Source organism: Octopus bimaculoides, chromosome 2, assembly GCF_046866305.1.
Source record: "Octopus bimaculoides isolate indiv1 chromosome 2, ASM4686630v1, whole genome shotgun sequence".
NCBI lineage: Eukaryota > Metazoa > Mollusca > Cephalopoda > Octopoda > Octopodidae > Octopus > Octopus bimaculoides.
In genome coordinates this window covers 168,424,000-168,448,243 of record NC_142929.1, presented here as the reverse complement: position 1 = coordinate 168,448,243, position 24,244 = coordinate 168,424,000, and the positions used below count along the sequence as shown (strand labels likewise).

The 24,244-nt window shown below is 33.4% G+C and overlaps 1 protein-coding gene across 2 annotated transcripts in view; it reads left to right on the top strand.

Moving 5' to 3' along the window:
- The window catches only part of LOC106881525 (dedicator of cytokinesis protein 1), a 179,104-nt gene that overhangs the window by 127,734 nt on the left and 27,126 nt on the right, over window positions 1-24,244 (top strand). For both annotated transcript variants that reach the window (XR_008263483.2, XM_014931942.3), the window contains exons 17-31: window positions 759-857; window positions 7,477-7,552; window positions 7,718-7,821; window positions 9,529-9,718; window positions 9,983-10,089; window positions 11,711-11,800; window positions 14,259-14,359; window positions 16,031-16,159; window positions 16,660-16,768; window positions 18,365-18,435; window positions 20,601-20,707; window positions 21,495-21,622; window positions 22,391-22,477; window positions 22,972-23,165; window positions 23,290-23,362. Coding sequence is in view for 1 of the 2 variants with exons in the window: in XM_014931942.3 (XP_014787428.1) it covers window positions 759-857; window positions 7,477-7,552; window positions 7,718-7,821; window positions 9,529-9,718; window positions 9,983-10,089; window positions 11,711-11,800; window positions 14,259-14,359; window positions 16,031-16,159; window positions 16,660-16,768; window positions 18,365-18,435; window positions 20,601-20,707; window positions 21,495-21,622; window positions 22,391-22,477; window positions 22,972-23,165; window positions 23,290-23,362 (1,665 nt within the window). In the remaining variant the exon portion in view is untranslated. The remainder of the gene's footprint in view (window positions 1-758; window positions 858-7,476; window positions 7,553-7,717; window positions 7,822-9,528; window positions 9,719-9,982; window positions 10,090-11,710; window positions 11,801-14,258; window positions 14,360-16,030; window positions 16,160-16,659; window positions 16,769-18,364; window positions 18,436-20,600; window positions 20,708-21,494; window positions 21,623-22,390; window positions 22,478-22,971; window positions 23,166-23,289; window positions 23,363-24,244) is intronic.

Here is a 24,244-nt window from a genome sequence, read left to right as displayed (position 1 = left end):
GGAGGAAGAAACTTTACTTAATGTGTGCAATGTGGAGCTGGACCCAAAGGAACCAGCAAATGTGGCTACTTTCTCTGCAGAATGCTGTTGTCAGAGCCATCATTGTTGAGAAGTGGAAAGAAAGACAATTCCACATAGTTGTAAAAAATCATTTTTAGCAAGGGACCAGAAAGATGGGATGCAGTTTCAGAGATGGGGAAACTTTCAGGCTTTGTTACACATGTAGGCATCATTTATGCTGTGGATGATGGCTTTGCAGAAATTGCAACAGTCAGTAAAACTTCTCTAATAGGTTAGAGTGGATTATTTTCTTCAAGCTTTGTAGGCCATATTCTTTACCCAAATTGTTGCAGCACAGCAGGGTTGGGTATGAGTTTTGGCTGTGTAGAATATGTGAAGAGATGTGCCGGAAAGGATGGTTTCAGTCCTCTTAACTGTATCTGAAGAGTTAAATGAAACATTTACACAGCCAGGAATAGTTAGTTATGCTAACTAATAGGGTTTTTACCAGTCAACTGACTTGAAGTGTCATAGTTTCTAGGATGCTGGAAATTATGTATAGTATGTGGATGAACAAACTTTTGTTTTATCATTTATTAACAGATAGACCATTTTTTTTCTATGAAACAACAACAAAATTCTTTCTCTCACTAACTGAGATATGCTACAAATTACAAAACTGTCTATGTTTAATTACATAAAGATTGTTGAGTCAATGTATACTCCTGCTTAATGTTTTTCTTTACCTTTCAATAAAGAATGTGATAAGTGGCGGTGCTGGTGGTGAGATGATGTCAAGGTACTGTTCCTGTATTTATTATCACGAAGACCGACCAAAATGGTTTGAGACTGTGAAGGTAATCCAGATCTTCTATCTTAGTAACATTGTCCAATTTGATGTCTGAATTCATTTTGCTAAATTCATCTTTTAAATTTCATTTAACTGACTCTTCTTACTCTGTGTGTATGTGTGCACATATTAAAAACATGACTAATTTGAATAATTTTCCTTTTTATGTACATCTTCAAGAGATGCTGCCAGTTCACATACACTCACTCACACACACATGCATATGTATGAACATGTATAACATTCTCTGTTATCATTAATCTTATGAAACTTTAAATATATCAAAATTTATTCATATTCACTTTGCCAATATAAAGACATCTAGTCATTAGTTATTGACTATGGAATCATTGACTATAGAACTATATAGAACTATTGACTATATTATTGACAATAGAATATAGGTTATACACGCATATATGTATTTTCTTATTTACATACATATAGCATACACACATGTATCACATGTACGTAAATAAGAAAAAAACTGAAGATGCATGTAAAGCTATACTAAAAATTTGCAAGTAATCATGTCAAAAATTTTGAAACAACATATATATATATATATATATATATATATATGTCTGTAAATTTAACAGGTGCACCAGTTACTAGGCTGTGTATCATTGTTCACTGTACTATATATTTTCTGAAACTTACTTTATTCTGATTATAGTGAAAGTTTGTCCATATGTATTCTTAGAATTACATAAAATCATGAAAAAAAAAAAAAAAATAATATGTCTAGATACTGCAGCAATATATTAATTATTACAAATACTTGCTATGGCTATTGACAGATGATACTGCAAACTGGATTTCTGTCGATGGCAAGCAGGTGAGTTTTATGTTCTTGTAAAGTTCCTGCATAGATCACATCTTTCCATTTCACTCCCTTAAAGCAATGTTGTCAACTTGGTGTAGTCACTTTTGTATTCCACACCCGGCCTTGCTTCCAAATCCATCTTTGTAAATATATCTTTTTTTGCCTGAGACCATTTTGTTCAGGTTGATATATAATTATTCACTGATGCAATTTAATATGATGGTGTATTTCCTGCAACATATTCTTAGATATATGTATATATAAACAAAAAGGTAGAATTGTAGTTCTATAAATGAATGGATAACAGCAAAACCCTTGTAGTAAGGTTACATAAAACAATACACTTTTATTTTTATATGTAAACCAGTTTGGTTATATTTGACTTATAATCACCTCTGGAAAAAGTAAAGTATTGACTTTTGATTGATTGTAATTTAATACAATAAATAAACTATTTGTTTGTTCAAATTCAATGAAATTTGATTATTGACCTAGTTACACTTAATGTAATAAACATAATTTGGTTAACATGTTTAATAATCATAATGCAACTTTCATCACAGAGTGATTAAATTTAATAGAGAAAGAAATAGCTTGATCATTTATTTATTTATTTATTTATTTATTCCCATTTTTCTGCTTGAAAATTGTCTTCCCATTTATGTCTGGTATTTTATTGTCATTAAGTGTTGAATGCATGTGTTGTTACAAATCTTATCTAGCAACACATTGTTTTCAGTCAACCATGCTAATATTTTCATGTAATTTGTTCTTTTTCTTTTCTTTACCATTATTAAATATCTCTCCACCTGTCGCTGTGTATTTTGTGTTTCTTTATGCATTTGTGATGTATTTTTTAAGCATCACCAGTCACAGTTTATTATTTATACTTTAATTTAGTGATTTCTATTAGTTTCTTATTTAAGAAAATATTCATGTGCAATAAATTATCCACATTTTTTTCAAACTCTGCATGTAAAAATATGTGTGTATGTATAATGCAAGTCAAACATATTATAATAAATATGAACATCTAAGTTATAAATAAAGGCCAAAAGTATTCTTTACATATATATCATTAGTACAAAAATATATATTACAAATCTCTCTCTGTCTGTTTGCCTGTCTCTCTCTCTCTGTCTGTCTCTCTCTCTCTCTCTCTCACACACACACACACACAATGCTCACAATCATTTTCTGGTAAGTATAAAGTCTATCTGACATGTTCACCTGATTGGCAGGTGATTTGGTAACTAATCAGTTTCCTAAAGTTAGTGTTGCAAATGGTTAGTTCATTTGCATCACAGAACTTTAGGAGCCTTGATCTCTCCCCATTCCTTGTACCATATCTGTACCCTCTATGTAAAGTAGAAAAACCATCAAAGTTATCCAGCATGTCCATTAAAAGCACCCACTATGATAATGAGGTCACTGTTTGTTTTTGAGCTCATTGGATGGAAGATTTCATAAAAATAGCACTTCTATTCCTCTTCTAACTTTGATTGTGGTGCATATGTACAGGTAAATGTTGCCTGCTAACAATATGCCTACTGCACCTACTACATCACTGTCTTTGTGTCTTTGTATCCTACCCATAGCCTGGTTGAGGCTTTCCTCCATCCTCCCTCCTGTACACATCATACATCTCACCTTTATTCCACCACCTCTACAATCAGATTTGACCTGCTTTTCATGTGCTGTCATTAATGATGGCAGATCAAAAGCTTTGAACTTGTCAGGTAGAGGTGAGTTGGATTCTGAGAAGAGGCAGATTAGTATTTGTTTGCCACAGAATACTTAGTAACAGTCAGTGGCCTCACATACATGGCTGGATGCTTCTACCAATTGATACACTATTTATTCATTCATCAATGAATTACAAGAAATATTTTCTACTCATCAGTGATGGTCATACATATTCGACAAGGGGACAACCTTCAATATATATATATATATATATATATATATATATATATATATATATATATATAAAGTTAATTGCAGAATAAAACCGTTAGGTCATCGACTCGAAAAGCCGTAGCCCACCAATGACCACATATAAGAAGTACAACATAGACCACAAAAACCAAATCAGTAAAGGGAGGTCAAAATTTTTATACACAAGAATAAAAATCGATTAAAAATACAATAGAATAATATAAATAAATAAATAAACAGCAATTAAAAATATTAGAGACTGGTACAAATACAGTAGAATAAAAATATATATATATAGAAAAAATATAGAGAAAAAAAATAATACATAGGGAGACGTAGCACAACAGTTCATTCGCTGAGGCCAATAGCCAATAAAAAAAGCTCAAGACAAGTAGTACGAAAGTTCAACTACCTGCCTCATGACAGCAGATTTAGTAGGTAAAATCCAATTTCAGAAACAGGAATACCGAAGCGCACGGGACAAAACAACAACAGAACATCCAAAGTGTGGCAAAGTAAAATCCAAGTTTCACCATTCCGCAGGTAACATCAGTAAAGTCATTTACAGTGGATTACGAGTATAGGTGGAACACAAGCACAGAACACCTATGGCCATTTCTGGGGTATATCACCGTATTTAATGCACAATAGAGCACAAATTGGTTAAAAAAAAGACACACAGACATCAACGAAGTCACCAGTCAAAAAAATTATAATTATGAGAGCAAGCTTAAATAAATAATAATATGGACTAGACCAAAAAAAAAAAAAAAAAAAATCCAATTTTTAGTATACCCTTTAGAATAGTCAAGCAGGTTTGGTAACTAAAACTATTAGGTTTCAAATCCAACGTAAACCATGATAAAAAATAAATACTACCATTGTATCCATATTTTGTTATTATTTTAATATCAATTATTTTTGTCTATTTATTTACTTCTATCATTACCATTACTATCACCATTACTATCACCATTACTACCATTATTACCACTACTAACACTTATTTTTGTTCTTATTCCTATTTTTATATAGTTTTAGGAAGGTGGAGGAAAATTTATGATTGCAAAAAGGGATTACCTCAATAAACTTATTCAAAGTTTTCGGCCCAAAAGACCTAAGAATGGAAAGGGATTCCCTAATGCATAATAAGCACTTGCTAATATTAGCCCTAAATTGGGGGGTTCTAGATAAGATTGACCATTCAAGATAGTACTTCTTTTTTTTTTTTTTTTTGGTCTAGTCCATATTATTATTTATTTAAGCTTGCTCTCATAATTATAATTTTTTTGACTGGTGACTTCGTTGATGTCTGTGTGTCTTTTTTTTTACCCTGAAGAAGGGGTTATCACCAATTTGTGCTCTATTGTGCATTAAATACGGTGATATACCCCCGAAATGGTCATAGGTGTTCTGTGTTTGTGTTCCACCTATACTCGTAATCCACTGTAAATGATGTTTATGGTTTGACTTTACTGATGTTACCTGCAGAATGGTGAAACTTGGATTTTACTTTGCCACACTTTGGATGTTCTGTTGTTGTTTTGTCCCATGTGCTTTGGTATTCCTGTTTATCAAATTGGATTTTACCTACTAAATTTGCTGTCATGAGAGAAGTAGTTGAACTTTCGTACTACTTGTCTTGAATTTTTTTTTTTTTTTTTTGGCTATTGGCCTCAGCGAATGAACTGTTGTGCTACATCTCCCTATATATTATTTTTTTTCTCTATATTTTTTCTATATATATATATTTTTATTCTACTGTATTTTTACCAGTCTCTAATATTTTTAATCAATTTTTAATCACTGTTTATTTATTTATTTATATTATTCTATTGTATTTTTAATTGATTTTTATTCTTATGTATAAAAATTTTGACCTCCCTTTACTAATTTGGTTTTTGTGGTCTATGTTGTACTTCTTATATGTGGTCATTAGTGGGCTACGGCTTTTCGAGTCGATGACCTAACGGTTTTATTCTGCAATTAACTTTGTACCTATGTCTCAACTAGTTTGAGCACTTCTTTTACAGCCTTGTATAAATTCCTGGTTTTCTAATACAAAACTGTTAATATTGAATAATTATATATATATATATATATATATATATATATATATAATCATCATTTTTCTATTCTGATTGAGTTAGATGAAACTTGTTGATGCAAGTTTGGGTATATGCTTTTTCTGTCACCAACTTACCTGTTTTGTCAAGTAATGTAATTTCAAGTAATGTCAAGCAATGTAATTTCATTCCATTAGTCCTCACTCACCAAAACTGGTGAAGCATTTGAACCATGAGGGCTTTTGTTTCACTGAAGAATGTAAACAAAATCAATGTCTTTTGGTGGTGCTGTCTTAATGAAGGAGCAACATCTACACATGCATTAAAGAAGGCCTATCCAACTCAAATTACATTGTGGGCCACTTTAATCACAGAAAGCTTATTGAGGGCCACTTGTATACTGAAGAATTGGAAGCATTTTATTGTCTCATGCTATTATTACAATAATGAATGAATGATCTTTTGATTCAACATGAAATATTAACATTGCAAAAACAGTAGTATCTTTTTTACTTTTCATTACAATCTTTAATTTTTGATAAAATTTTTTAAATGTTTGTTTAGATAAACCCATTTCAAGACAGTATCAAGTGGGCTATAAGATAAAAGTCTGTGGGCCGCATGTGGCCTGCGGGCCTCAGGTTGGCCAGCCCTGTATTAAAAGGTTTCCTTTCTGTTTCTGTCAACTTGTTCCACACTTAAAGTATTGGGAATCCTAATGCTATAATAGACAACATTCCCTGCAGTGTGACTAAATCCCAAAACTGCATGGTAGTGAATTTAACTTTGTAATTACACAGATGTACTTGTGCATATTATATCTGTGTATAGTTTCATGAAGTGTTGTGGCTCATAGGACATAAAGAAAATGAAATGTTTTTTCTGACTAGAACAACAGTATTTTTTAGGTAACTTTCCTAGAAGTTTTAGAACTTATCCCTAATAGTTAGGTAAATTGAACACATAACTTTTAGCACACTGTTGGTGCATCATGTCACTGTATGAGTTTTCTCCTCTCTAGTAACAGGGTGGTGGCTGGGGAAACAGTTCTAGAGAAAATGCAGTGTGCTAAAGGTCAATGTAAAGTATCCAATTTGAACATACAATCCAACCTTTTCATCCCTACCAGATATACAAACACATAAGATAATGTTTTTGTTTATATATATGTATGTATGTATATAGACACATGAGTGGCTGTGTGGTAAGTAGCTTGCTTACCAACCACATGGTTCTATGTTCAGTCCCACTGCGTGGTGCATTGGGCAAGTGTCTTTTACTATAGCCTCTGGCTGACCAAAGCCTTGTGAGTGGATTTGATAGATGGAAACTGAAAGAAGCCTGTTGTGTGTGTGTGTGTATATATATATATATATATATATATTTGTGTGTGTGTCTGTGTTTGTTCCCCCACCATCACTTGAAACCAGTGTTGGTGTGTTTACATCCCTGTAACTTAGCGGTTCAGCACAAGAGACCAATAGAATAAGTACTAGGCTTACAAAGAATAAGTCTTGGGGTCAATTTGTTCGACTAATGGTGGTGCTCTAGCATGGCTGCAGTCAAATGACTGAAACAAATAAAAGAATAAAAGAATTTGTTAAAATTTTATGAAACCTCATTTATAGCCAAGTTTGGCATCAAGCATGACAATTATGATAATATTTATGTGTTTTTATAATTAAAAAAACCCAGTTATTTTCAGTTTTTGTCTTGCAGAGATTTATGTAACACAATTCTTAAAATAAATTTTTATTGAATTTTTGTCATCTAAGTATGTATAATTTGTATAATAGGTTGCTATTTCCACTGAAGAAGAATTCCGAGGTCTTCATCTGAAATTCCTATTTAAACATCGTTCCTCAAGTGAAGGTATGTGACTTTGCATTCCATATACTTTATATTAGCAAAAATGAGAGTGGGATTTTGACGTCCTCTGTGTGTTCTTAGTTTTGTTTACTCTCTCCCTCCCTTATATATAAAACTGCTGTTAAAGTATTTCAGATAAATTAATCCTTTGATTATATGTCTTAACAGGCAAAGACAAACTGGAGAAACCATTTGCTATGGCATTCATCAAACTAATGAATGAGGATGGTACTACATTAAAAGACACAATCCATGACTTGCTCATCTATAAAGTAAGATTCTTTTGTCAGTATCAGAATTGTTATGTTAGAAAGTACTTGGCTAAAAATCTGTTTCATTTACATGAGTTGCATGTATGGAGTGACTGAATAGTTCAAATACTGAAATTTTCATTAAATAGTTGAGTTGACTTGTTCAGTTTTTCTGTAATTTTTCTTTATTCATCAGTCCAAGAAGAACTGTGCCTAGAAAACCCTTTTCTTAACTCTTCAAATCATGATAATTACAGAAAACTGTTCCTGTATATCAGGATAGAGAAATGAGAGCTATTTTATCCTGCTATAATCTTCAATATATTAGAAGATGTGTTATATACCTTTATGATATTTTTATGTGTGGTTGATGTGCTATCATATTCTAATGACACTATCATCATCATCATCATCGTTTAACGTCCGCTTTCCATGCTAGCATGGGTTGGACGATTTGACTGAGGACTGGTGAAACCGGATGGCAACACCAGGCTCCAATCTAATTTGGCAAATGTCTAAAACTGCATGTCTTAAAATTACATCATAGTTTCATGTATCATAATTTGCCAGAGTTGAGAAGTTACCTTCATCTGCTCATTGTTGAAGAATCTGTCAGAGAAACAAGACATCATTGGTTTGGTCACTTGCAGTACATGACTGAAGGCTTGTTAGGCTGAAGAAAATAGCTAGTTTCCAGGTTCATGGCTCCTGCTTTTAGGGAGCTCTAAAGAAACACTGGGAGATGTTTGATGTGACATGAAATATTTAGACATTGATGTTGATCAAGATGAATAGAGGAGAAAGAGTAGGAGGGGTGACGATCATTCAGATTATATTGACTTGATTTCCATGGCATGTTATTTTTTATGAAAGGTAAACAGCAGGATGAACATTGTGCCTTGAAATCAGTGGTAGATTAATTGCCTTTTGTTAGAATTATTATGTAGTTATAATAAATTATCAAATGTTTCTTGCATTAAAATATTACCAATGAAACAACTTACCATTCTGGTATGAATTGGATAAAACTACATGAAGTAGTATTCTATTGCTGCTTACCCTTCCTGATGCCAACACTTACTTCTTTTTCAAATAAGGTACTTTGTTTCATGCCTTTGCTCATTGAACAACCATTAGATGTTTTGTTTGTAAGAAACACAAACATATTACCAATTCTGAAATAGTGCTAGTTTGGATACATATGCAGATTAATACAAATACATGCACACCCACATGTATGTGTGTGTGTGCACACACACACACACATATGCTTCTGTATAATTTCTTTCTACCAAATTTTACTTATAAGGCTGTAGAAACTCTGCCAAATCAGACTGGAGCCTGGTGTTGCCATCCGGTTTCACCAGTCCTCAGTCAAATCGTCCAACCCATGCTAGCATGGAAAGCGGACGTTAAACGATGATGATGATGATGATGAAGGCATTAGTTGTCTTGAGGCCAAAGAAAACACTTGTCCAAGCTGCCATATAATGAGGTGGAACCCCAAAATATGTGGTTGCAAAATGAAGTTCTTTACATGGCCATGGCTACATCTGTTAGAGAACAATTTATCTTAATTGTTATTTCAATTTTGCAAGTATGCAGGTTTTTTTTAATTTTTTTTTATTTTGAAGTAATACATTGATAAAGGTCTCCAAGGTTTTTGCAAACTACAGTCCTCCATAGAAAGGTTTAGTTTTTCTATTTAATGTTTTCTTTTTCTAAAAGGCTGAATCAAAAAAAGTTGATAACTTCAAAGACTACTTTGATTTCCCATCTACACGATATGAGTTTGAAAATTGCTCAAGCAGCTCTCTGAACAGCAGGTCCAGTTTACAAAGAGGTGGCCTTATCATCAGCACCAAAGATTTTGTTCAGATCAAAACATATGTATGTTCAACAAAATTAACCCATAATGGTTAGTATATGTTAACTACTGTTTTATAAATTTCTATTTGCTTGCAAAGATCATAACATTGCTTATCTCTTAGCCATTACATAGGGATTTCTACCTTGAGGCTAATATGTTCTTTTATTGAATAAAGGAATAGTGTATAAATTACATTACCACAATTAATTTTATCACCTTTTAAGAATTATAATTGTTTGTGTGTAGTAGGTTTGAATTATCTTGACCCAATCAGTTGTGTATTTCAATTTTTTTTTTTGTCTGTTCTTACAGTAAATCTCCTTGGTTTACTAAAATGGCAAGAAATATTAAATGATTCTGCTGCCTTAAAGAAGCATCTAGAAGAGTTGATGACTGTGGATGGTGAAGAGATTGTGAAGGTAGACATTATTTTTACACTTTTAATCCTTTTAAATGTTTCTTGTCAGGACGCAAGAAGAAGAAAGAGAAATACTATACCTTGGTAAATTCTTTCCACAATTTTGGGCTCAAAGGAAATGCAGGAAAAATACTTGATAATTCCTTAAATTAATTTTTCCAGGGTTATTGCAACAGAGATTTTGGTATGAATGATGTAAAATATCTCTTAGAATTTCATTCTCAGAAAAAGCAGCTACTCTGACTCTGCTGGCTGCCATCCTATCACACTCACTGCCAAAGTTTCAAAGATAATGAAAACAGCTATTAACAGTCACCTTTCTCCAGCACCTTGAATTTCTTACCCTCAATAATAATCACTATGGTTCTCATAAAGCTAGATCTACTGGAGTTCTACCCTCCTATGTCACTCATCAGTGAGCACTTACACTTGAAAAATTTGGTGAAAATTGTTTTTGCACTCGACATCATTCATCCATGTCTGGTGCACAAAATTGCTCACCAATGGGCTTCTCTCTCTTGAGTTCTGGATCAATGGCTTCCTCTCAGATTGCACCATTGTGATGTGTGCTGATGGAGCTCTCTTTGACCCACATTCTATCTGTTCTGGTGTGCTCCACTACCTACTTTCTTTCCCCATCAACAAAGCCTCCTCTTATACAATTGACACTACTCTTCATTCTACCTTAACCTTCTGCATCCAAGTATCATCATCCTTGATACTCCACATTAAACATTATCTAACTCCATGAACAGAGACTTTGAAAATATTATCTTATGGGGTCATGTCATTCTTGTCTCCTTCAGCAATACAAAAATATAACCACTACATATACAAAGAAAACAATAATGTGTCTAACTTCCCTTGAACAACCATCAACTTGGAGGAATTCAAGATTAACATTAATCAGATCAATCTCAACTGTCTGTCAGAGTTTCAATGGCCATAAGTACCTCCCTTTCCTTCAGACTAAACTACTGGAGAAATATCAACTGCAAAGTGCTGAGAACTATTGTTTTCAATGAAAACCATCAAAAATAAATCATTTTAAACTTGTATATGATGCATAAAGTGTCACAGATGTCTAAATCATTACGGTAGCTGTTTCCCAGTTAAAGAATTAACCACACATGCTCCAATCTCACTAGCTATAAATAAGTGTGATGTGGTGAAAAAAGAATTCTTACTAAAAATTCTAATGCCATCAATTCATTTTCAATTGTTTAATTGGTATGAATAAAGAAATTTAAAAAATTAAAAATTTTACCCATAAAATATGAGGAAGCAAATATAATTAAAAAGAAAATCTTATTATCTGTCCATTGTTCTAATTCTAATAAGATTTTTATTGTTATGAATGTCCTTTGGTGGAAACTGTCTTATATATAACTTTTATATTTTTTGTCATTTACAATATATTTATGTGTTTCATAAATCATCAAAAGTTATTTACCAAATACTTGAAACTATGATGTTTAGTGCTATCATCAATGGTAACTGCAGGCTATCCAGAAAACAAATGTTTCTTTTATTTCCTTTACCAATTTGTTGTAATTAGATAAATAATTTAAGTAAATAAAAAGTTTTATTTCATTTCCATTTTTCTCTCACTTTCTCTTCAGTTTTTACAAGATCTGCTTGATTCATTATTCAGTATTTTAATGCAAAACAACAATTCAGATACCTATGAAAATTTAGTGTTCACATCTTTGGTGAGTGACCTGCTTCTTTTCCTTCTATATTCTTATCGTTCCTAAAGAAATTTTAGTTCCACATTGAACTGGGATGTTCACATGAGATTAAAACATTTAGAAACTAGTGTAATTTTTTTATCTTTGATTTTTAACATTTCTACTCTAATATCTGAGTAGTGTGTCTGTGATTTCTAGCACAGATCTCTGCTTTACTTGTAATACAGTACCCAGCATGTTTGGAAGAAACCTATATCAAATATTATCTTTCTAGGTTTGATAAAATAAGTATAAATTAAATACAAGGGACAAATCATCAAAACTCCTTCCTTGTAAATTTATGGCCTTGTGCCAGAGTTTGAAACTTATTTTATAAGACAGGAAGGGACAGCAGTAGTTGAGTACTAGACTAAATGCCTATCAGTAATTAGTTATTTCTCTGCATTCTTTGAGATTATATGTTGCTTCAGCTGACGTTCATCCTGATAAAGTCAGTAAAACAGTACCAGTCAAATAATAGGATCAATTTAATTTACTAAATTCCATTCCAGTATATTTGTGGCCTTTGTGTCTGTGTTAGAAATGGCTGGTAAGGGGCAAAGATATCAAAGAGCTGGTCAGTATGCTTTGTGGTATTTAGTTTCCAGTTCAATCTCACATTTATGTTGTTGTTCATCTCTCCAGGATTTATTATTACTAGTAATATATTAGGAGTTAATTAAATCACCTATACTCATCTTTCATAATTGGTAGCCTCAAACACACAGTAGTTCCAAACTTATTGTAGTCAAAAAGCTATGATTATAGGTGTTCTAGTCATGAAAATCCCATCATTTGTATATCAGGAATTATATTGTTCAATATAGCCTTTATTTAAGGATGTGACTTGTGAAAGTTTGGACTAATAATTTCAGCAGTTTGAGCAACAACTGAATTGTTGCATATGCCTACCAAACCCTGAAATGTCTGATGATAAAAGTCTTGGTTGTTAAGAAGTATGTTTGCCATAGTGGCAATATGTCTGTTCTCTTATTTATGTAAATATTAGACTTCAGACAAATTTAAAACATGTAAAAGAAATATATAAAATTAAATAAAAAAAAAAACAGAGCAAACTTATTAATTTGGAATATTGTTATTCTCATTTTTTAATGTATTTTGTTTCATTTACTTTAGCAAAATACTCTCATTTTAATGGCAGTAAATATATTTCTACAAATTACAAACCCATTCATAGATAACTAAAATAGCTCTGCTGATAGAGGGTTAGGCTGAAAAGTTAAAGGTTCCTAGTTCAATCCAAGGTTTCAGATGTTGATGATGGTTTTGTTTTGTTCTTGAAATGTTTTACAAATCAAGGTAATTGTAGTTTGATGTACTTAGGTAAGATGATAGAAGGGGATGTTTTTCTTTTTTTAGATACATACATACATATCACTGTGTAATCATCATTATAGTAAGATTTCATGAGAAAAGAGGCGTGGAATGAGAGGGTACTGGATTAAATGCATTGGACTGTATGCTATCTTCCTGTCAGGGTCAACCTGACTCTTATAGAATCAGTAAATAAGGGGCCTGTGAAGTACTGGGGTTGATGTAATTGATTATCTTCCTCCCCTCATAATTACTGGCCTTGTGCCTGAAAAAACAATTATTATCATTATTTGTAGATGGGGTAGCAAAAGCCATGGAATAGTAGGCCTAAAGATCTGACAACAATTAGTTACTCAACACTCTAAACTCCTATTCCATTAGAGTTTACTCATCATTTTGTTCCTTCTGGAGTTGATAAAATAAGTACCAGTCATTGTGCTTACTGGAATAAGAAGCTATTATTAATATTCTACCAATTAAGGCAGCAAGCGGGCAGAATCTTTAGTATACCGAGCAAAATGCTGCTTATCAGCATTTTGCCTGTCTTCACATTCTGAGTTCAAATTCCACTGAGGATGACTTTTCCTTTTTATCCTTTAAAGGTTAATAAAATAAGTACCAGTTGAACACTGGGGTTGATGTAATCGACTCATCCCCTCCCTAAAATTGGTGCACTTGTAGCAAAGTCTGAAACCGGTATTACTTCTTTCACTTAAGTGGCAAGCTGGGCGAAATGCTTAGCTGCATTTCATCCATCTTCACGTCCCGAGTTTGAAGACAGGAAGGGACAGCAATAGTTGAGTATGAGACTAAATGCCTATCGGTAATTAGTTATGTCTCTGCCTTCTTTGAGATTATTTGTTGCTTCGGCTTTAATCCTTTTGGGGCTCGATAAAAACAAGTACCAATTGAGTACCGGGGTCAATGTAATTGTCTCCACTCCTGTCCCGCCCCCACCCCTGAATTGCTGGTCTTGTGCAAAAATTTGTAATCAATATTAGTTCTGTCAACACTTCTTTTTTTCTTTTTTTTTCTTTTTGTTTATTTTCAAATTGTTTATTTCTGATTCTATCCCAAACTAACTTTCTTTCTCTTATTTCTCTAGACCCATATCATCTCTCTAATTTCTGATCGAAAATACCAGCAGTTCAGGCCTGTCCTTGATACTTACATTACAGTAACTTTCAGTTTTGCAATGGCCTACAGGTATGTCTTTCAGCTGCTTCTATCAATCAGTTAAAAATAATTCTCCACTTTTTCTATGTTAAATTCTGAAACTCTGAACAGCTTAATTCTGAGACAACCATCTGTTTCTACTGCAGATTTCTTTAATCTGCTAATACAGTAATTATGGTGGGAGTAAACTCCAAGCAAATTGAGTTAATAATACACATATATGATTGACAGAGGCAGAAAAATCACAATCTCAATTTACCTTCTTTATAAACATAAAATTTTGTCCTTTTGTAAGAAATTACAAGGTGCAGGATCAAGATAGTAAACCATTAATTATAATTCATCATCATTTCTGACTGCTTTCTGTGTTGGCATGAGTTGGGCAGGTTCTTACAGTCCAGGTCACATTTTATTTAGAGTTACTATCTTCCTAGAGTGATGAGAAGGCTACATCACACTTATGTGTTCCATTTTTGGTTTCGTTTCTACAACTAGATGCCTTATTACCATCCATTCTACAGAATGTACTGGTGCATTTTATCATGGCACCAGCACATAAAGGGTTGCCTTGCACACCTTAAGAGTAAAATGTGCTCACTACTTTACGATGTGTTTGTCTGTTAAAGGTAATACAACTGCGGAAATGACAGGGGAGAGAACAATGACAGAAGAGTGAGGATGGGTGAGTGAAAGGATCAAGAGTGTGATGCTAGAAACAGAGAGAGAGAGAGAGAGAGTGTGTGTGTGTATGTATGTGTTGGGTAATAAAAGAGGTAGATGATGGGGAAAGGAAATTGATGGATGACAATTAAAAGTGACCTACAAGCATGAGTGATGATTGGCTATACGGAAAGAGTGAAGGTATTGTCTACAAATAATTCCTGTGCAGTCTCTTATCTATCAGCCTTGTGAAAATAATGATGAGGATTGGATGTGGGTAGGTCTCATACAATCTATAGTTATATGAGTGGCACTAATGACAAAGGGATAAAGTATTCAATTGAAACATAGAAGCATTATGCTGTGCTACAATACAAGAAGTTTTACTCTGCTTTCTTCAGGCTTCCTAACTGGGAAATGCAACCTTCTCCATTTTGTAATTATTGGATCCTTCCTATAAACAGAATAAAGCATTTACCCCAGTAATTCTTAAGAAAATGTACACATTTATAAAAACAGCCATTTTATCATGGCAATATGAAGGTAGAGCTTATCACAATGTGACATAAAAAAAAATCTGATGAATCATTTTACTGTTAAGAGATATAGTGTCCACTTTAATATATACAAAAAAGAAACATATCAACTCTGTTGGCATATATATATATATATATATATATATATATATATATATATATATATCATCCTTGCATGATAGATTTGCTTTTACTTCTTATTACATTAACAACATCTTTCTTTCAAAGTTACTGAATTTTGAAGATGTTGGAAAAAAATTTTTATTGGTTCTTGAAACATATCCAGTAGGTAATAAATATCATTGTGCATATTATGTTTGATGCTAAATGTAGTAAAATAATATTTTGTACTTGCTCTCTTATTTTTAATTAAACAAACAAGCATGCAGAAATTAAGGATGTTCTTTTTTTAAATGTTCATTATCTTAAAGCTATTTTCCTGTAGAATCCTTACCCCCCTGATTGTATCAGTTCTTAATTTGTATGAACATTTAATATATTTCAGTAAATTAATTGTTATCTTGAAAGACTATGTTGATTCAGCACTTGAGTCCAATCCTACACTTTTCATTGCCATGAAATCCTTGGAGTATATCATGAAATTTATAATCCGATCTCGCTTTCTCTTTTCTATGTAAGTAGCACATCATATTTCATTTCGTTTTCTCTTTCTTTCTTTTTTTATCTTTCTTTTTTTATTTTTATTTTTTTACTTTTGCTCTGTTATATTTTATTCTTAGGTGGAATGTTCACCATCACAGAGTTTGAACTTAATGAATTTATTTACTTTGAAATCAGGTTTAAAATGTGCATAATTAAAAACCCCAAAACATTGGGAGAAAGATGAAAGAGATTGAAATAGTGAAAGCTTAGGGTGTGCTCAAGAAAATCAGAATAAATGCATGATAACATCAGAACATGCTCTGAGAATAAGATATAACATTTTCTAAGTTATTAAAACCATAGAATCAACTATATAAACATTAGGATGCAAATGCATTAAACTAGTCTAGAAGGAATATAAGAAATGACAGGATAATAATATTACTATACTAACCAGAGATAGTTTAGTGTGTTTCCATTTACAGTGTTTTGTGGGTCAGAACATTAATTATTGTCTGCTTATCTTGTCAGAATCAATGATGAACGTGGCCGGGAACAGTTTGAGATTAGTTTGAGACAGCTTTTTATGTCCATCAATCAAATGATGGCTCACAAAGCTGACAGTACTATCCTAGTTCAAGTAAGTATCTATATCTTTGTCTCAGTTGTTTTTTTTTTAATTTTCTTTTTTTGTTTTAAGAGTTGTGAACTTTTCTACCCATGCAGTGGATTTTTTCTATTTAGGCATAATAAGTTTAAATTCTCAAGTATATATCATCATCATCATCATCATCATCGTTTAACGTCCGCTTTCCATGCTTGCATGGGTTGGACGATTTGACTGAGGACTGGGGAAACCGGATGGCAACACCAGGCTCCAATCTGATTTGGCAGAGTTTCTACAGCTGGATGCCCTTCCTAATGCCAACCACTCAGAGAGTGTAGTGGGTGCTTTTACATGTCACCCGCATGAAGGCCAGTCAGGCGGTACTGGCAACGGCCACGCTCAAAATGGTGCATTTTATGTGCCACCCGCACAAGAGCCAGTCCAGGGGCACTGGCAACGATCTCGCTTGAAAATCCTATGAAGGCCAGTCAGGCGGTACTGGCAACGGCTACGCTCAAACTGGTGTATTTTATGTGCCACCCGCATAAGAGCCAGTCCAGGAGCACTGGCAACGATCTCGCTTACACATGTCACAGGCACAAGTGCCAGAAAGGCGACGCTGGGCACAGGTGCTATCCCGATTTCGCTTTCGCTTGCCTCAATAAGTCTTCGCAAGCTGAGTTTCATGTCCAATGAAGGAGACGACGTTGGCACGGGTGCCAGTCGTCGAATTTAGTTCGATTTCACATGCCTCAACAAGTCTTCGCAAGCAGAGTTTAGTGTCCAATGTCGGAAAGGTACGCATAAGTGGGCTGGCTACACCCCTGGCAGAGGCCTTGGATTTAGGTCTCACTTGGCTTGCCGGGTCTTCTCGGGTCTTCATGCAAATATGTGTATATTTCTTCACTTAATTTCATGCTAGATTAGGTTGGATTAGTTATTGAGACATTATTTTATAGCCTTATACTCTTCTTGTTGTTAACCTATTCCTGTTTTTCAAGTAAGGAATTTTTATTCTTGACTTTAAAAGTTCAAAGCTACCGTGGAGGGTTTATTGATAGGGATTGTCAACAAAATTCAACACTTTTGCTCAAATGATTTCTTATAAAGACATTGCAGAATGTAAGCATTCACACACATACATATACACACACACATATATATATTCATGCATACATTTGTCCAGGTTTAGTCTCACTGCATGGTACCTTGAGGAAATGTCTTCTACTATTACCCTAAGCTGACCAAAACCTTTGCAAATGGATTTGGTAGAGCAAAATTGAAAGGAACCCATTGTATATGCATATTTGTGTTTCAGTGTGTGCGTGGGTGTTTGTGTCTCCTTGTCTCAACATCACATGATGTAAATGAGTGTCACTGTTTTACAAGTATTGTCGTTAATTTCCAATATTCTGCCAGAGCATGTCTGGGTATGGGGGAAATATTACCTTGCTTGTCAACAGGTGATGGCTGGTGGCAATAAGGGCATTCAGCCATAGAAAATTTACCTCAATAACTCCCATCCAACCCATGCAAGCATGGAAAAGTGGATGTTAAAAATGATGATATATGAGAGAGAACATTTCCATCTGTTATCAGTTTGTTATTAATGTTTGTTACTTTCTTCAGGGTGCTGCATTGAAATATATTACAACCACAATACCTGATGTGATTTCTGTATTTAGTCCAGTTGAACTCAGGTAAGGCCATTATTCTCCCTTTTCTTTTTATTGTTTTTTCATCATCTCATTTTATAACGACTAAAATTAATCGAAAAATGTTATTACATTCTTTACATTTTACCAAACTATTAAGCATTTAAATTTTTTTTAGATATTACTAATGGTATTTGATACTATAGTATGTGTGAATAAAAAGCTTGTCTGCTGACTAAAACATAACGAGTTCAAATCTTAATAGAGAAAATCTGTTGTAAATTTAATCATTACACTGTTCCCTTTTCTCATAACTCTGCTTCCCTCAGTCTGGATGGCTGAAAATAGATACTGCACCAATGTCAAAATTCATAAAAATAAAAATATTTGATCCCCCACTAAATGTCCATGTCATACAATGAAAAATGATCAAAAGAAAGGTATTTCCACTCATGGAAAATGGATAAAAGATGTAAAAACAAAGGGTATGAGAGGAGGACTTGAACAAGAACCATTCATCAGAAAAGATGAAAGACTCAACCCAAAATGTTAGCTACTTCTTCTCTTTATAGAAATCTAAGACATTTCAGTTTTGTTTTCACTATATTGTCTCCTGACAATACAATCACCACTATCATTTCCATCCGAGCCTGTCCAATGCACCTATCCCTAGACATCGCTCCTATATTAAATTGCTGCAGACCATACTTATAAACCTTCATCTCCAGCACTGCAGCTATTTCCTTCTCTGCTCACTTTTTTTTTTACCTACAGGTGTTTATATGCAGTAGTTTCACTTGAGCATTAACTCCACCACTCTTGTCCATCAGGAGTGAACTTACAAAAAGCCATGACTGCTATCATTCCTCCTTAGTCTGCTGCTTTTTTCATTTTTAAAATTCTAGTCACTTTCAATTCTGTGATAATATGCTGACTTCTACAAATCATAACCAATTACATTAGCGCAATGCAGAGAGCCCATAGAGAACATATACCATCATCATCATCATCCTCATTTAATTTCCATTTTCCCTACTGGCAAGGGTAGGCTGGTTTGACAGGAACAAGCAGGTCAGAAGACTACCCCAAGCTCTGTTGTTTGTTGTGGCATAGTTTTGCGGCTAGATGCCTTTTCTCATGCTAACCATTTTACAGAGTATACTGGCTACTTTTTACATAGCACCAGCAGTAGTGAAGTCACCAAATAACTTACAGGACAAGACCCTTCAACTAGTGCGAGAAGTATTGAGGGATAGAAAGGTGTCTCGCATTAGACACAAGACATGGCTTTCTTAGCTGGAGAAGAGACAGAGGAGAGAAAGATAGTGAAGATGTGACAGGGTGGCGTATATAGTGGAGTGGATCAGGGATAGAACAGGGTGGGTAGGTAACACAAGATTTCGAAAGGAGAGTGGGAGCTAGTGGTGGGGTGAAGGGAAGGGATTTAACAGGGTTGCATTGTGTGCTAGTAGGTCGGTGGACACCTTCGGGAGAATGGAGAGAAGGGAGAAACATCAGTGGTAAGCAGAAGTGAGTTGTGGGAGAGGGAGGGGATTTTACTTTGCTGGGTTGGTCTTCTCAATCACAGCATAATGCCAGTTGTGTTGGTGTTTTCTCATCTCTGTGAGGCTCGACATCTGAAGATCACTTCTCATCACTGCATCCCACTTCTTTCTCGGTCTTCCTCTTCCACAGGTTCCCTCTTCATTTAGAGATAAGTATGCTAACATGACCGTACCAGTGCAGTCTTCTCTCTTGCACACCACAACTGATGCCTCTTATACCCAATTTTTCTCTCAAAACCTTTACACTTCATTGTACATACACACTAATATTGTACATCCAGAAGAACATGCTAGCTTCATTTCTTTCATGCCTTCATATGGTCTCTGCAGTCACAGTCCATGTTTCACTGCCATGTAGCATAGCTGTTTGTACACAGGCATCATACAATTTGCTTTTCACTCCGAGGGAGAGGCTCTTTGTGACCAACAAGGGTAATAGCTTTCTGAACTTGGCCCAGCCAGTTCCTATTCTATGAAATACGCTTTCAAAACAACCTCCACTGCTAATAATTTGGTGACCTAGATAGTTCCACTGTACATTTGAGGAAATTTATTTTTTTCACATTTCTATTGTTCATTGTCACTATACAGCTGGTTATCAACTACTGATTTATGAAAAAGCTTTCTTTTTCCTTTACATTGTAGTAAACTGTTGGTGTCATTCTTTGATGCCATACCACCGAATCGGCTGTCCAATCAAAAAATGCAAAGTATTAACAACCTGGTTCACAGTAAACTATTTGAGGATAGTGGTAAGTAATTTCTACTGAAACTGGATTATTTATGGAAGATATTTTCCTCAGTTCAATTCTTACTAGGATTCCTATTGCATTTCATCTGTCTAGAATTGATTAATGAAGTACTTATAATTTATGGAAGTAAATTCAATTAAATTTACCCTCACAGTCATTTCCTATTTCCTTATAAAAATTGAGCTTGTCCTTATTTTCATAGCCTAATGTCAGTGGAATTGACATAAGATAAAGCTGGCTAGATGCTCTACTGTATCTACTTCAGTAACTTATTATCATTTTATTAATATCCCACCAAGTTTGAGTTTTATATTTTGTTCTTTTAAAAGAAAACAATATTTGACTTAATCCTTTCACATATCTTAAACATTTATAGCCATTACTTCCATTTTCAGTGACTTTAAATGAATGTAGATCTTTTGCTAATTTATTACAATAAATTTTCTAAACATTTTCTTACCTATTCTTCATTGTTAGATGTATTAAAGTCAATAGAATAAAAAGTTTTTCAAAAATCAACAAAGAAATGCCTGCAAGAGTTAGTAGCCCTGTATGTTTGCTCTCCTAGCTAAGGAACATTTTAATCAACTGTGCTCTTCTCTTTACCAAAAGAGTATTATTAATATGCAAAATACTTAATCAATCTAATAGATGCATTTTTAATGTTTACAATATGATGCACAATGATGTAAAAAGAAGCAGAAAAGTATTATCATTGTTTGATACATAACTTCAAAATAATGAAGATGTTACAAGAATTTTCATAGCGTTGATATTTTCTCCACAGCGTGCCGACATATTCTTCTTCCTATGATCTTGACTCACACTTCTGAGCTGCTAAACAACAAACGAGAAATGCCAGAATGTGCCAATGTTCTCAGTGATATCATGGACAGTTTCTACTGTACAAGAAATGTAATTTAATTATTTGTTTTTCTTGCTAAAATCATCTAATTCCACACTAAATCTTTCTTACACTACACAATTATTGCTACTGGAGTTCAACTTAATTAATGAGTCTTATTCTATTACATTTCAATCACTTATTTAACTTAATTTCCAGAAATCTAAGTTATCCTAATACTTCTGTTTGAAATTATAACAATTAGTATACCATGAAAGTTAAAAGATTATATATAGTTTTGGTATGAAAAGAGAATATAGTCCTTGGTCACACAGCATGGCTATTAAATTTACTGATGTTTCAGGTTTCAAGTTCCCATCAGAGTTTGGTTAATTTCAGTGAGGCAAATCTTTAAAAAATTTCATGCTTTGATGATCTTTTAATAGTTTTTTTAAGCAGTTATCAATCCAACCTATGCTAGCATGAAAGGCAGATGTTAAATGATGATTATTATCAAATTTAATCCAATATAAAATTAGCATATCCTCAAGTGGATTATATGCTTTTTATACATAGCCTATATACAACTGGCTTTTGGCAATACAGCAACTAGAGCTGTGTGATCTCTGATGATGGCTTCACAAGGCCTGACACTACTACGAGTTTGATATTTGTACTGTCTAGAACTTGATACTCCACACAATCCATAAGTATCCGTCCTTATCCATTACACTGTAATTTAATCTGCTAGTAAAATAACTCAGTAAAATAAAATTAGTTTGTTGAATTTGTTAAAACGAAAGATGATTTTGTTTACTTATTTATAATTAATTTTGTAGGTTGATGATTTGTCAATAATGATCCAAAAGATATTCAGAACTGTGATTCAAACAATTATTCAGATGGATTGGAATCAAAGTCTTGTGGTAAGTTCTAATAGTTGTTTCATGTTTATGCTTTAATATGCAGACTCCAACATAAATTGGTGATCACAATCATTTCAAGTTAACAAATGCTGTCAATCATGAATAAAAGTGTTAGTGTTTTCTATCTGTCAGACAAAGTTCATGCAACTAATGTTATATACCTTTAGAGGGATGTAACAAAATGGCTGTAGTAACTAGCTTTTAACGCAAGATCACAGCTCATTAAGCACACATCAGCTGTAATATACTATTATCTGAGTGAGTGAAACAACTTAATAGTAAATATATTCTCAATTATTTATAGATAAATTTTGTGATTTGTCAACATTTTTCTAACTCACTTAATGAACACATAATAAATGTCACTTCCCATCATAAAGCTGGAGCTTGTTGAGCCTATAAAACAAAATAAATAATAAAGCTAAAACCTATGTTTAGTCACCTAGTATCAGACGGTGTAATGATGTCTTTGCTTTTACTTTCTCTAATTCCAGGGCAACTATGTTGCGATAATGATGGCCATTCTCAGTCAAATGACTCAGCATCATTACACTGTGTATATTAACAGCTTTGCAACACGCTTTGATTTGCTTGATTTCCTTACTGAAATACTCATGATTCTACAGCATTTAATAACTGAGAATGTCTACAAGAATGACTGGAATGAGATGATTTTGCATCAAAACAGGTATTTAGTTTTCAGTTGATTTATGTCTTGTGTAAATCTTTTAATTCAAATTATTGTGATTTTTTTAAAACATTTCTACTAATAATTTGTATTTATATTTAATCTTTATCTAATCTTCCAACAGCATCATTCTTCGAGCCTTGAGGTTTTTTGCCACAACAATAAAAAATAGCTTTTCTGATCCATTTGAATATGAGGTAGGTATCAGTTAAATAAATTGTTTTTTTTTTATTTATTTCAATATAGAGACGAATGAAGAGCATCAAGCTAGAAAAACCTTTTATTTCAACAATATGTAAATATCCAAATTTCAAAAATCTATACCACCCATGCTTGCCTGGAAAAGTAGATGCAAACCAATAACAATATAAATTGTAAAACATTGTGGAAAATATAGAAATATTTCAATGCAGAATCCTGCATTGAATTTGGGAACAGATTTCATTTTTCTGTGTCCTCCTTGTTTTATAATTTATATAGTGAGAAGGTTGTACTAGTTGTAGATTATTTTTTTTTATTCACTGCCCTCATTTTACTTTGGTAGATTTTATTTAATAGGTTTTCTATAGAGTTTGTATCTTGCAAATAGTTGTATTTTCCTACAATCATTACACAGTAACAATGCATCACTTTTTGCATCATATCCTTGTTTACTTAATGATGAAGACAGTAGGGTTGTATGACAGTTCTATAACTGATAGAAAGCATGGAAACTTACAAACATGTGTATTTTCTGCTATTTTTACTGCAGTCTCAAAGAACCACCTCTTTTAAGATTAATAGCAATTGTCTTTCAAACTGCATGTATCTTGACTCTGGTGTCTTGTGTTTAAAATTTTTAATGAAATCTCAGATTAATGTTTTCCCTGAATAATCATAACAAGAGAGTTTCATCACTAATATAGTGAGAATATGTCTCTTTTTGATGTTACCACAATTTTTTAAAAAAATTATCAATGAATAAGCCATTTATAAAGATAAAACATACAATGCCAGCCATTGCCAGTGCCTCCTGGTCGCTGCTAGTGCCACCTGACTAGCTGCCATGCCAGTGGCACATTAAAAGCACCATTCAAGCG